The sequence below is a fragment of the Alligator sinensis genome, unplaced genomic scaffold (genome assembly GCF_000455745.1).
Source record: "Alligator sinensis unplaced genomic scaffold, ASM45574v1 scaffold434_1, whole genome shotgun sequence".
NCBI lineage: Eukaryota > Metazoa > Chordata > Crocodylia > Alligatoridae > Alligator > Alligator sinensis.
In genome coordinates, this window is record NW_005841994.1 from 1641819 (window position 1) to 1656354 (window position 14536).

A 14536-nucleotide genomic window follows, 5' to 3' on the forward strand; every position below is an offset into this window, starting at 1 on the left:
AGAGTATTTCCAAGGGCCTGGTCACACATTCATGTGCAAGTCACAAATGATTGAAATGTTCTGATTTATTAAAGTTGGGATATGTTAGGATGGTACTTGCAAAAACTGCAAATCATTGGAGTGTTGTTGCCTAAGGCCATGCTGCATGTTACCCTTAGCATGTATTAAATGCACTTAAAACATGAGCAACTGTGTTTTTGATCAGCAAAACACATGCTAAGTGTGCTTGTATGATGGCAAAGTTATGACTTTTTAGGTAACACATGTTCAGCTATCATCAGACTGTTCCACAGAGATAATATGAAAAATCTACATTCCCACCTCATCCATCAGCCAGGGACCCTCTGCTGTACCAAGCCTCCAAATGATACGAGGAAAACTACACATATCAGGAGGAAGGATCTTGGACCTTTCACTTGTCAGGTTCCTCTGGGATCTAATTGAAAGTTGGGTGCCACTTCAAGACTCCTGTTTGTGATGCTGGAAGCTGGGACTGACAATCAGCTGATTGTCAGTCCCAGCCCCAGAACTGCACCAGAGGCAGTTCAGAATTATTGTGCGCTGCCATGGCTGGGACTGACAATCACTGAGCTACGCATTTTAGAAACTGTAGTAAATGTTACTTTGTGACTGCCGAGAATGTGTTTGCACTTTAATACCACACAAATTTAACACATACTTAATAAGCAACAGAGCTCCCATTAAAGTTAGCGTGTTAAAAGATAGGGGACAACTTTGCAACATCACAAGGGTACCTGCCACCTACTGAAGTGCTTGAACATGCATCTGCTTGCATTGTTACAGCACTTAGTATATGTTAAATTGAATATGTGATACCACCCTTACCTGGAGCCAGCATACTCCATGTAAGGTAGATAGTGGTAGATAGTTGGACTTCCAGCTCTACAATGAAGTCTAGGGAGATTGTGGATAACAACCAGGACAAAGTTGGAAAGGGGTTGCAGGAGTCCAGAGGGCTTCTAAGATGGTCTCTTGGTGCAGACCCAAACATTACAAGAGTGGATGGAGGCCCACACCGTCTTGTACAGTCATGGCCACTAAAAATAGAAGGAGGTGAGCCAGTAAGTTGTCTCAGTTCCAGGGTGACCTGCTAATGGGGAGTCATGGTTTAGGCAAAAGATGATTAGTCTCAACCAACCAGGGGCACATACATCCTTCCCTGGGTAAACATGACCCATCTTGGACTTGGTGCACCTGTTGTGCAAAGATGGTCTGCTCTTTTAAGGGTATATTCTCCTGGGCGGTGGCACAGAGCAGGAAGATCAGGTCTACTTGCAACGCAGTGCTGATGAAGTTATGAGGCTTCAGAATAGGGCTTAAGATATCAGAGAGAGGGGAAAAACAGGGAGACAGCTAAGACTGGGGCAAGTAGAAAATAAAAAAGGAGCTGAAAATACGAAGCTCCCATTTCCCCCTTTGGAATACCAGTGATGAATATTCTTATCCATGAATTTTCAGATTTAACACTCATGCAAAGCGAGAGTGGCGAGTGTTTTTTTCCCCAGCCTCCTGCACACACATTCCAGGAAGCCTTGATGAATACTGCACACACTCTGTAGCTGGGGACTGGGTTATTCACAATAGCATAAGCAATGTCAGCAACGACAAGCATGCAACAAAACATCATGTATGTCTTATCATGTATATATTTCTCCTGTGTCTCTAAGTATTTCGCTGACACAATTAGTTAATTGTTCATAGCTAACAATTAAAGGTCTTATCAAATAAACACATTTTTAACATATGCTCTGAAAATTATTACAGGGAAGTGGCAGGTGTAGGAGTGAATCCCAGAGAATTAGCAAAAGAAACATTCCCCTTGTCTAAATTTCAGGACAATAATTCAGCCATATCAGAGCACAAGCACTGATGTGCATATGGCATTCATGCTGATCTGTCAGCTACTCCGGAGGCAAATTGCACAAGACTGTGCTCAATGCTAAAGATGCCTCTGAAACTGGCCCTGCCAGTGACAAGAGACAAGTGAGGATTGAGAAGGTATTTTGGATGCTAGTTAGCAAATTCTCACTTAAATGAGAAGTACCTAAAAGAATTACAGCTGACCTTCAACCTTGTGGGAGCAGAAGGTTGTTATTAAAGGAACCAGTGAGAGGAACAGTGCAGTTATTCAATCTAATGGGTCATACAAGCCTAGGTGTAGTTAAAAATAAATTCTACTACACAGGAAAATCAGCTCAAATGAGCCTACATCACTGAACTTGCACTGTATTTCCACTTTCTAAACTCTGCCAAATACCATACTGTCTTAACTTCTGCCATGCCTCTCTATCTTAGGTATTGATATGTAACAGTAGTACCTAATCTTTACTGCATTTATCTTCTCTGCCCCTTGAGAGGCATTGGCTGCTGATATTGTCTTCATACAGAAAAACTGAGGCACAGAGACAGACTTTCAAAGGTATTTTGGCATCTAAAGGTATAGATAGAAACCTACAAGGATGTTCAAAAACAACTGAACAGGTGCTTTCCATGGAAGTTACATGTCTAACATACTTAGGAGCTCTTTTAAATCCCACGTAAGTGAATTACTTGAAACCCTTGGCAGGGCAGGGAACTGAACCCATGTCCCAACCTAACATACTGACCTATGGACCACCCTCCTACTTATGTGTATTCTGGCAGACATTTGGGACTACTAAAATAAGGCTATGCCTGGAGTGTATAGTGGAACCACTTTGAAACATCACCAGCTGAACTGTAAAAATGGACTTGTGATTTTTAGTTTTGGCTTGCCAGGCTAGGGACACGTTAAAGGGGCCTGGTTTTCAACACACAGGTGCTTAGCATTTTCTAAAAGTCAGTTCTCTTCAAAGTGCCCCCTGCTGGATTCTCCAAATCCCTCAATGCCTTTAAAAATGTAGGTTCCCTCACTCAGAAGGTCCAAGAGTCACTTTAATTAAAGCACTGCCATGTCTCCTATATCAGCATCCACGCACTTTAAAATGGCAGCGGGGGCACTTGAATTAAAGCTCATTGAATGGTGGCTGGGGTGCTTGACCCCCAGCCACCATTTTTAAGCACGGGGACACTGGCACACGAGACCCAGGAGGCTGCTGGAGCGTGGCAATCACCATGCTCCAGCAGATTTGATTAATCAAGTCTGCTCCAATGCAATGGAATTCCAGTGTGTCGAAGCAGCCTCCGCACTTGTGTATAGGCACCCTATATTATTAACAATTACCCATTTCATGCAGTGAGTTCCTAAAACTAATTAATGTCTAAAATGAATAAACTTTTCCTAATTCCTTAATGGCATTACTAGGACACAAGTTCCTGAATACACTCAAAACTGATCACTGAATTTGGACGTGCTCTAGGGACAGAGCTGGCATTACTATCTGTGCTTTATTGCATGTCTTCTAATATTCCTCTTAAATTCTCAGCTGCTGGAGTCATGTGATTTTGTCAGGATTTTAAGTTCATTTTTTTTAAAGTAGCTTTCCAATCTTTATGGCTGAGAAGAGAAGCTTAAAATATGTCCAGAGAGAACCAGAAAGGTGCAAATAGCAGAAGGCAAAACAATGAACCTCAAAAATATTATTTTTAAAAGTCTCGTGATTTTTAAATCACATGATCTTTTTTAATGCTTTGCACTCACAATACTGCAGAGCACTTTTCTAGCAAACAGCAATATCCTTAATACTTAACTCAGCTGTAACGGATTCTAAGGACAAAATCTTTGGGTAGTATAAACTTGCATAGTTCTTTTGAAGTGAAAGAGAGAGTTTTGTTTTATACCAGCATCTGAATCTGCCTTTACATATTTAAGTCAGGAGCAAATACAAATTAATACTCTTTAATATCATATTTATCTGGCTAGCTCTATCACTGCCCATATTTCTGGAGTACATATGATACTGCCATAGTATCAAAGGTTATAGATTAAGTGATTGATTAACCATTTATTAATTCATAGTTAAAAGGTGCTAATAATGGCAATAATGTAAAATGCATTACATGCATAATGGCTTAATCCCACCCCTTGTCAGATTCTTGGCATCCTCAGCTCCCATTGGCTTCCAAGGGAGTTGAAGGCGCTCACTATTTGCCAGTTAGTGCTTGACCCCTTCTACCACAAGGCTAGTCTTCTCTCAAAAATGTGAAAACATTGTTCAAAAAGAGAAATGAACAGGAAAAACATGGAGGAAAAAAATCCATAACTCACCAAAGACACTCAAACTGTTAAGATTTAGTGCTAAAAAAGTACTGACTTGAGCATTTTCAGCCTGACAAATCCCAACAACTAGTCTAGTCCTGGGGTCTGTAGCCTTTTAGGAGCCCAAATGATACAGCTCGGTCACAAGTAGGCTGATGCCCAACCTAACCACAGCTGCTTCTCTCTGCCACCAAACTGATACTAATGTGAGACCCAGATGCCATCAACCACCACAAAATATCCCTGCCACTGAATTCCCACCAAACTGCCCTGCTATCAAAATGCCAAAATTTGTTAAGTAGATTTGGCCAAATGCTGACCCCAGTCCATTTGCACAAATGCATATGACATGTTCATAACAAAGACATTGATTAAAATTATTCATGTGATGAAAGAGAGAAAAGTTTGACAGCATCTTATGAAGAATACAGCAAGCAGACTGCCATACTAGGAGGGGCTGGAGCCTTTTTCAGCAAATTGGTCTGAATCACCTGCTTTGATGGCTGAAAGATGAGATTATTGTTCACACTGGAGGGATGTTTGTTTATTTAGTTGGGCCTGCTTTACACCTGCTTTTCTCCTTTCATCAGTACAATTCTGTCTTTTGCTGGCATCAGTGCAGAACAATTGCAAAGCACTTGGCTTTGCTTCTGAAATGCTTTTTTTTTTTTTTGAAAACTCACCAGGCACCATTCCTGTCAGCGTTGGAGCAGAGTAGCTGCCCTGTCCGGCAGGGGGGACGTGAGGAGGGTATCCTGGGAGGGTTGTGCTTGCCAATTCACGACCTGAAGAATCAGACCAACAAATCACCATGTGAGCATTCACAACAACTAGACATGTTTTTACATTTCCCTGAACACTCAGAACACAGGCCATGCATTTGTCATCACTGTACTGTGAATACCAAAGTGGGATTTTTAGCTTGGCAGGAAGAGAAGAGACAATTCCTTTCTTTATAAGCTGCCATAAAGCTCTGACAAAGTGAGAGACAGAGAAAGAAGGCTCATGGCTCTGCAGAGAGGCAAGCCAACCAATTTGAACTCAGATGTTCCCTTCTTTTTCCCATGTTTCGCTGAAACTCAGATTTGGCAAAATAGTATTATAGAGTTAGGAGCTGATCAGTCCTGCAGTGGAAACCTAGCGCAATTTTAATAACACTAAGCACTCTTCCTAGGAATTAGCATGTCTAAATACATAAGGACTGTCTGCAGAGGTCCTGCAAATTCAGTGCAGGGAATTTTTCTTTTTTTCTGTATGGAAAATAACACAGGATGCAAAGCGGTTGCCGTGGTCGCAACAGTGTCTTGGGCTGTGTAGGATGGAACTACTGTCAGTGCAAAAGCACATGCGGATATGGCACTGAATTCAATACATTGTTTTGGGAATCAAGCTGTCTTAGACATTTTACATGAGGATTTGCATCACCATTTTGTACTTCTCCAGGGGAACTTATGCACTTCCGTAACATATAAGGGTGACACCATTACCAGCCATTGTTTATAGGGATGCCTCCTATGTTAAGGCAAGAGAGAAACACAAGACTAGCAGCAATACCTTTATTTGTTTAGCATTTACTTCAACATTTCTAAAAAAAAGAGAGACTGCTGACCTGTTTCTCAAAAAGATATCTAGATGTCTCAGAGAACTGTAAATATGTGGTTCCCTAGTCATCTTCAGAAAGTTAGCTGCAAAAATTTAAGACCATAGTCCACTAATTCCCCTGCTCAGAGCTCAGATTAGACAGCCTTTTAATTAAAGCCTGGAGTTCTGAGCTCAATTAGTGGCTCTTCCACAGATGTCATGTCCAACCAGGGCAAGTTGCTTGAGCCTACATTTTCTGTGGTACTGAGCAGTCCTACGTGCCTGAATTCTTGGATGCCCAATTTACAAAACATTAAAAAGGCTCAGTTCTCAGAAGCAAATTCTCATTAGGTGTTCTTTCTGCTCCAAAGCAAGGCATCTCAAATCACAGAAGCCCTGCATGGATGTCACACCCTGTTTCCCTGTGACCATGGAGTAATGCCAGCCATGTTAGCCAATGGGTCTGAGTCCCACTGCTGTATATTCATATTGCATATAGGAGGGAGGAAGATAAAGGTCACTGAGAGCCTAGTACACCAACAACATGGCTGCACATGACTTGCACTGTCTTCTGCTCCCCTTGTGTCCATGTGTGTTACACTAACACACCCTCCCTCTAGACTCCACCAGATTTACTTAGTCTTTCTGAGTCCCCAGGCCCACACCTACTCTCCAACATGCCACTTATACCACCCCACTTCTGCCCTATCATATCTTCTAGGCAAGAAGGTGTGTAGTGGAGGATGTCATAAATCATTTAATTGAAAAGCTGCACATGTAGTTCACTTGTAAAAGTACCATGTCTCTTTCACTGTATGAACATGAATGTGCCCAGGTTTCTGGTACCTAATCACCTGGGATCCTGGTTTTCTCTGTTTAAAAACTGCAAATTTTCTGATAAAAATCGCAAAATCTCTGATTAAAACCCCAAAATCTGCATATTTTTTGTAATTAAAATGAAATGCCACTATATATATATAGGTATCTGTTGAACACAATGTTTTATTGATATAGTTACAGTTTTAAGCAATTTGGAAGCCTACAGTGCAACAATCACTATAATAAAAATATTCTAAATACCTATAAATACTGGCATTTGATCTGGGGGTTTTTATCATGGAAAATCAAGAGCTCCCTCTGCCCCTTTCACTCACCTGGAGGCAGGTCCAGCTGCAGCTGTCCCCCTCGCTGCTCTGTGACATTGAGCAGCCCTGATATGCTGGTGCCCTGCTCCATGCCATCGCCCCTCACTCCCAAGCCACAGCCCCCCAGCCCCACTGGTGCCCCTCACTCCCCACCCACAGCCCCCTGGCCCTGCTAGTGTCCCTCACTCAGGACCCACGGCCACCCATCCCTGCTGGTGCTCCTCACTTCCCCACTCGCCCCACCCCAGCCCTACCGGCGGGGGCCCCCAGCTGCTAGGGCTATGAGGCTAGGGACCCAGGTTCGCATCTCCCTTCCTCGCCCCCCCAGCAGTGCCTGAGCCCCAGCTGCCACCTGTGGGAGGTGACAGCTGCTGCAGCTGAGCAGTGTGGAGCCCAGCTCCCCCTCCCCCATGGCTGGCATGACCGGAGCAGAGCCCATGACCGGAGGAGAGTCCCAGTTTGGGACTCTCTGCCTTGCTGCCCTCCCTGTGGCCCAGCACATCAGATCCAGCGCGGCGAGGCAGGACAGGGTGGGGAGGCTTGATTCTGCCACTGGGAGCCTTGCTCCACCAGTGTAACGTGCCCCCTGCCCACCTGGCAACAAAGGGGGTGACAGTGTGGACTTGTGCTCCCTGCTGCTGCCAGGTGGGCAGGGAGTACCTTGCCATGGTGGTATGGGGCTCTCAGCAGGCGCATTGAGCCTCCCACCCACCCCGAGCTCACAGTAGGTCACCTGCATCCACCTCCACCCCACACACAAAACTGGGGGACATGTGCTCCCTGACTCCCCCTCCTCCCAGGAGTGCATACAGTGACGGGGAACCAGCCCCCCCCCCCCACCCGAATTAGCCCCCCACGGCTCCATCCTGCTCCCCACACGGGCCCTGCAGCTGTGTATTGCAGCCCCAAGCCCCAGGCCCCATGCACCGTCCCGGCTGGGCAGTGCCCCCAGCCTTGCCCAACTCCCTCCCTCTCTTACTATGGGGGCCTCAATCTTCCCCCCCACCCCCAGACTTACCTGCAGGGAGCTAAAGGAGCTGTTCTCATGCTGCCTTGCTGCCATGTGCATGTGTGTGCACACATGCATGTGGCACCCCCTGCCTGATCACACTCCTCCCACTCTCCCTAGCCCCTTGCAGGCTGAAACTCTGCCAGAGTTTCCCATGCGTTTCTCCTTCAAAGGAGAAAATCTGTGTTTTTCTCCTGAAAATGAGAAAATCCACATTTTACAGTATTTTTCTGTGGTGAACAGAAAACCCAGATTCCTGCTAATCACAGTATTCTATGGTGCATCACACTTATGGGATGGTGTGTCCAGATGATGCACCCATTGCTAATGGCAGTATGATAGGGCCGGCACCTGCAGCTGCCACCTGCACAGGATCAGTCCAGTCACCCTTGCATACACGTCATTCTCCTATGGCCTCATCCTCCCCATTGGCCTCCTAACTAGTACTTCCCACAGACCATAGACTGTGATTATCTATGTTGCTCACAGAGTCTGACTGGTTGCTGTCCAAATATTATTTTAGCCCAGCTCCGGACTCCCCAAGCTAGCTTTACAGAGTGGCTAGGCTGTGCCTGACTATCCAATTCAAGGGTTACATTGGGCCCCAGAAAATCCATGCATCAGTCAAGAGCCTGTGGAGTTGTGTTTTCACCAGTTTTGTGAAGGTGATTTCCATTTTGGTCCCTTGGATCTCTGTTTCCTTTTTTGGCTTTTTGATTGTCCTTTAGATAAAAATCCCAACAATGAAAATGTACTTAAAGGTAACAGAGAAGGGAAAGAAACACCTCAATGGGTATGTTCAGATGTGTGCACATATTCATTTCCCCAGGGACAAATAGCAATGACACGTGTGTGCTGCTGCTAGTTGTCCTCAGGGAATGCCCCTGTATGTGTGTTCTGGTGTGGGGCAAATTGCCCTGAGTCGGGTAAGAGACCAGGTGCTGGCCCCAGCAGCCTTACTTGGAGTCCTGAGGGACTCCTGAAGCTGCAGCAGTGGCAATCTGGGTACAGGAAGCCTGGCCGACAGCTGGAGCGTGGCTCTGGCCAGCCAGCCTCTGGTTTCAGGTGGTACACACTGCTGCCATGTGCACCACACCATTTTCTTGGTGCACTTATTTTTTATACCAGGTTTTTCCCACAGTTTATATTTGGCTCTGTACTGCACCAACTTACATTCCTGGGGTACATTTTGTGGCACCTCAAAAGCGTGGTCTGTTTCAGTCTGCTGAGCAAGATCCAGTCTGCTACCCTAGAGGAGTTTTAAGGAAAATTCAAGGAGGTGCTGGAAATGCTTTTGGTAATGGTGGGCACATCTACACATGTGCCCGACTGTGCAGTAACAACTGTAACAGGGAGTTGTGCTCCCTGCTGCTGCCAGGTGGGCAGGGAGTACCTTGCCATGGTGGTATGGGGCTCTCAGCAGGAGCACTGAGCCTCCCGCCCACCCTGAGCTCACAGTAGGTCACCTGCATCCACCCCACCCCACACACAAAACTGGTGGACACGTGCCTCCCTCCTCCCCCTCCTCCCAGGAGTGTACAGTGCATGCTCATACGGATGTGCCCAATAAGTCTAAAAGGCTGCTGCTTTAAAGTGGCAGTGGTATGCACCATTAGGCACGTCCACAAAAGCATGCACGTGCACTTTACAGTGCCTCAAAAGCTTCTGAGGTGCCGCAAAATACACCCTGTACACATGATTTGTTTCTCTGCACTGTATATTTGGAAATCCCAGTATAAAAAAAAAATGCTAAATAAAAGCAGTGTGGCACACAGGGCAGCAGCGCACAGGGCACCATGCTCTGGCAGCTGGCCAGGCTCCATGAACCTGGGCTACCACAGCTGCAGCCCCGGGAGGTCCCCAGGACCTCGGTAAGGCTGCTGGGGCCAGCTCAGGTGCATCCCCTACCCCACACAGCGCAATTTGCCCTGCACCAGAGTGCGCGTGCAGGGACATTCCCTGGGGACAAGCAGCAGCAGCACAAATATGGAGTATTGTTCCCCAGGGAAATGCACGTGCACGCTCATCTGGACACACCCACTGACTGAAGTGCTGCTTAGTGCACAGAGAGAACATATACTTGCTCTTCCTGCAAGTATAGCAGAGTGGCTGACCTTACTGTTTCTTGGAGAGTATCTCCAAGCAAAATGCATATTTGAACCACTGCAAGCAACGGGCAGACACTTTACCTGATTGTTTCTGTATCCAGATAACCCCCTAAAGGGAGAAAAGCCACCTACCTACCTGGCATTTCTACACTAGACGCTACGTCACCATAGGGATGAGCTATGGTGACATAGCAATGATGGGCATGAACCTTGATGCCGACACTACTGCACAGTAGCAGTGAGGTACTTTGCGCTGTAGGGTTGGAAATGACCTGTGCACCACCAGGCCTGCACAGTAATGGCAGTTACCATGCAGTCACTTAGTACTTGCTTTAGCAAATACTAAATGACTGTACAGTTGTTACTGCACAGTTGGGCACATGTGTAGATGTGCCTACCATTACCAAAAGCATTTCCAGCACCTCCTTGAATTTTCCTTAAAACTCCTCTAAGGTAGCAGACTGGATCTTGCTCAGCAGACTGAAGCAGACCAGATCTTGCTCAGATCTGACATGATAACATTGAGGAGACAGAAACAAGATTCTGAAGTCCCACCAAAAACTGAAGGTTTATGCCCAGGATCCAGTCACATCTTGGAGAAATTTGGGGGGAAAATATTTTTTCACTGATTTGGATCAATTACAACTTCTTATGGGTTCCTTCATAGTTTGGTAAAGAAGTTTCAGCCAGCAAGTAACCACAAAAAAGTTTTAAAAAATCTAAATGTTTTGTCCTGACATTCAAAATGAAATATTTGTTATTTTAGATTTGCAATAATGTTTTGGTTTTAAATTTCAATGGGAATTAAAATATCTTGGAAAGCTCAAAACTCAAATGAAACATTTGCTTTTGGGGTGAGAACCCCAAACCGTTTTTTCTTTCCAATTTGCTGAATATTTTTCATTCATAATCAACCTGAAATTAAACTTAATTTTTTTTTTTTTTGGAGCTGCCCAAGGAATGAAAAATCAGTTATTTAGTGTACTCTAATCACATGACTTGAGTCAGAGATCTCAAGGTAAATATCCTATGACATAAAAAGAATCTGTATCTAGTAACACCCACAGTGGCTACTGAAGAGCTATATTTGCAGCCGCCTTTTAACTTAAGTTCCATTGTCTTCTGTACTCTATTACAACTCTATCAGATACACCGAGCCATTTCCTTACAGAATGTTTATTGTACCGGCACACTCCAAAAAGTATTTAAGGGTCTAAATAATTAATTTCTCCTGCAGTTTTTAATGACACCATGCAGCCTAATAAATAATTTCAGACAGTAAATCATTATTTCGGATCAAAACTTTCCCCTTTCTTTGATTAATAGGTTTCCCTACTTCCCACACAACTTGCCTCATATATTGTGACCTGTAAGTTTCTTGTAGATACTGGATTCACCCAGCTTTTGGGGGATCTAGCTACATCTGCTGGATCTGCGATCCTCCCCCGGCATTAAACTACATACTAACAAGGATTTTATCCAAAACAGAAAGGTTTCCTATTGCTTGGCATTTGTTTTGATGCCTCTATTGGTACCAAAAACGCAAGAATCCCTCCAGATAACATGTTATCACAGTAATGATAATGTATTATTCCATTCAGACGTGCATCGTGCCTTCGAGCCCTCTGCAAGGTTAGGCTTTAAATCAACCCACCAATCAGAAATGACCTTCCAGCTAGGCATGTGCTGTTAGTAACTGCCTGCCATGTTGCTAATGTGTTGACTGACTATCTCTTCTGAAGGTCTAAGTGATACAGAGGTGAGATAGAGATACTGCACACAGTTCATACTGGTAAAACCACAACCCCCCCAGGAAGGGGAGCATTTGTTTAAACTGAAGAATAGTTTATTTCTGACCAACACTTCCTACAAGCCTTCACCTGACTTTCTTGAAGGATTAGCTCTCAATACCAGACAACCCATATGCATCAATTAATCCTCCATGGGTTCAGGAGATGTACAGTGGTGTGAATTTGTGGGTACTATACACGCTCTGTAGAAAAGCAAGGAAGGGGGAGGGACTGATTTGAGAGGATGCCATGTGTTTCACATCCCATCAACACCCCCTTGCTACTTCCTTCTCAACATTTATTTTAGCAGGCTGTCAGTCAGGAAAAAATTGATGCTCCTGTCAAGTTGACAAACATCTGCTAAGGTTTACGATGAGACCTCCAACCAGAGTTTCACTTGTGACCAAAACAAGATTTGAAATAAACAAGGCATAAAATTAGAAAAAAATAAATAATGAGGATTCATAAAATACCACCTTGTGCAATCTCAAAGGAAAAAGTCTACCATCACCTTGTGTTTTCTCTGACCCTGTTTCATATTTTCATATTTTAAAGGGTCTGCTTTATTTTTAGCATAGGTCTGTCAGGAAACAATATACAATAGAACAAGGTAGCATTGAAGCTGGTTAAAATGAGCAAGTGAAATGTGAAAATTGCATTAAAACATGTCCTGCCCCCAACACCCTTTAGGTGTATCAGATTCCTTTATGGCTTGAGGACACTGAACATTTGGAGTAAGACGGTAAAAGCAAAAAGGGACTGTAAGTAAACCTATCTATCTGTAATATGGAGGGTCTATGATGACTGCTGAAATAAAGTAAATTTTCTAATAAAACACTCTAACAAAGAAGTGTTAGGTGCAAAGGGTCTCCACAATGGAGCCCTAGAACAAAATAAGAGAGCAAGTTCCTCCAAAAGCTGCTTTGTGATTCGTTTTGTACATAGAGAACAATTAGGTGTTTGCAGCAGAAGAAAATACCTCTAATACGGTAATCTGGAGTGTCTTTCCCATTTGGCCCATTTATTAGGGCAGATTTCATCCCGAGATGTCTAGCACAGCCCCTTTGGCTTCACAGGCATGCTACAAAGTTGACTTCAGTAGAGTCTGCACCCACAAGTCCCCAGTGACTATCCCGCCCGCCTTTCTGCCAACAGCTTTGCTCCACTGCTGCCTTCTGCTGCCTGCTGCAGTACACTAAGCAACAGGTGCCTTCCCAGGGTGCAGTTTGTGCTCTGGCAGCCCAGCTGTTCACGCGGTTCCACCAAAAGCATAAGAACATAAGTGCCATACTGGGTCAGATCAATGGTTCATCTCATACAGTATCCTGTCTCTGAGACTGTCAGTAGTAGACACTATAAGCAGAGGGTGTGAGAATAATGTATACCTAGAGTGGTCCATCCCCCTTCCTGACTTGCACTACTATTATTTTAGGGGTGTCAGAGGCTTCATCCCTGCCTGTTGTATTTAATGCCTATTAAAGGACCAGTCCTCCATTTTTTGAACCTGGTTATACTATCTGCCTCTACAACCTCCTGTGGCAACAAGTTTTAGAAGTTAAATATGCACTTCCAGAGTCCTTCCAAAAAAGACTTCCTGCACATGGAATTCAACATGTGGACACAACATGGATTTATATAGTGGCATGATGATGTTTTCTGTTTCATTTTCCATTCCTTCTTAATGATGCCCAACATTTTATTGGCTTTTCTGATCACTGTTTCACACTGAGTTTATATTTTAGAGAACAGTTTACAGTAACTCCAAGGTCTTCTTCCTGAGTCATAACAGCTAGTTCACATCCCCAGCATTGTGTAAGTATAGTTAAGATTATTTTTCCCATGTGCATTACCTTGAACTTGTCAACGCAGAAGTTCATCTGCCATTTTTTCCCCAATCACTGGGCTTTAAGAGATTTTTCTGCAGCGCCTCACCATCAGCATAGGATTTAACTACCTGGATAAGGTGGATGGGTCAACTGGGTGGTGGTCCTGCTGGGGTCAATGGGAGCTACAGGTACTCAGTGCCTCTTAAAATCATGTTGGTTTTCAGGTTCTTAAAATCAGTGGTCTTTAGGTTGAATGTATACATCTAGCTTCTAATACTAAATACTGTGCCATCCAGTTCTCTATTGATTTTCCCCCAAAACGAGACAGAATAAGTATCTGCTTTTCCTCCTCAACTGGACACCTGCAGTCCATTTCTAAATAAAATACCTAATTCCGTTGATACAGAAGAGAATAAAGAAACAGGTCCCAGGGGATTCAACCCCACCTAACTCCCTCTGTCAGGTTTCAGACACATCCTGAATAAGTGCTTTCCCATATCCTGGTTTGCACTGATGACAGAGAAGCTACTTGTCATTGTGCCAGGCATTTACAAACATATATAGTAAGAAAAATTCCCTGCCCCAAAAAGTTTACAGTTCAAGTAGCCAGGGTAACTGAGGAAAATACCTTTTACAGCATGCCAGCTGATGCCTAGTGCCCCTGATTTGCAAAGATACATAGATGCCTAACTCCCATTCCAAAACACCTTGGGGGATCTGTATCAGAGTTTTTAAAGATATTTAGGTGCCCAGAGATGTATGTAGAGGCCTAAATGTCTTTAAAAATATGCCCCTTAGAATCACGCAAGCTACCTGCAGGAGAGGTGGGACCTGAGCCTCCTGTCTGCCAGGCCAGTCCATTAAATCCAAGGGCATTCT

The 14536-nt window shown here is 44.3% G+C and overlaps 1 protein-coding gene across 1 annotated transcript in view; it reads right to left on the reverse strand.

The window, feature by feature from the left end:
- The window catches only part of PAX5 (paired box 5), a 279650-nt gene that overhangs the window by 65759 nt on the left and 199355 nt on the right, over window positions 1–14536 (reverse strand). The window contains 1 exon segment of the mRNA XM_006021451.1: window positions 4882–4983. Within this exon segment, the coding sequence (XP_006021513.1) occupies window positions 4882–4983 (102 nt within the window).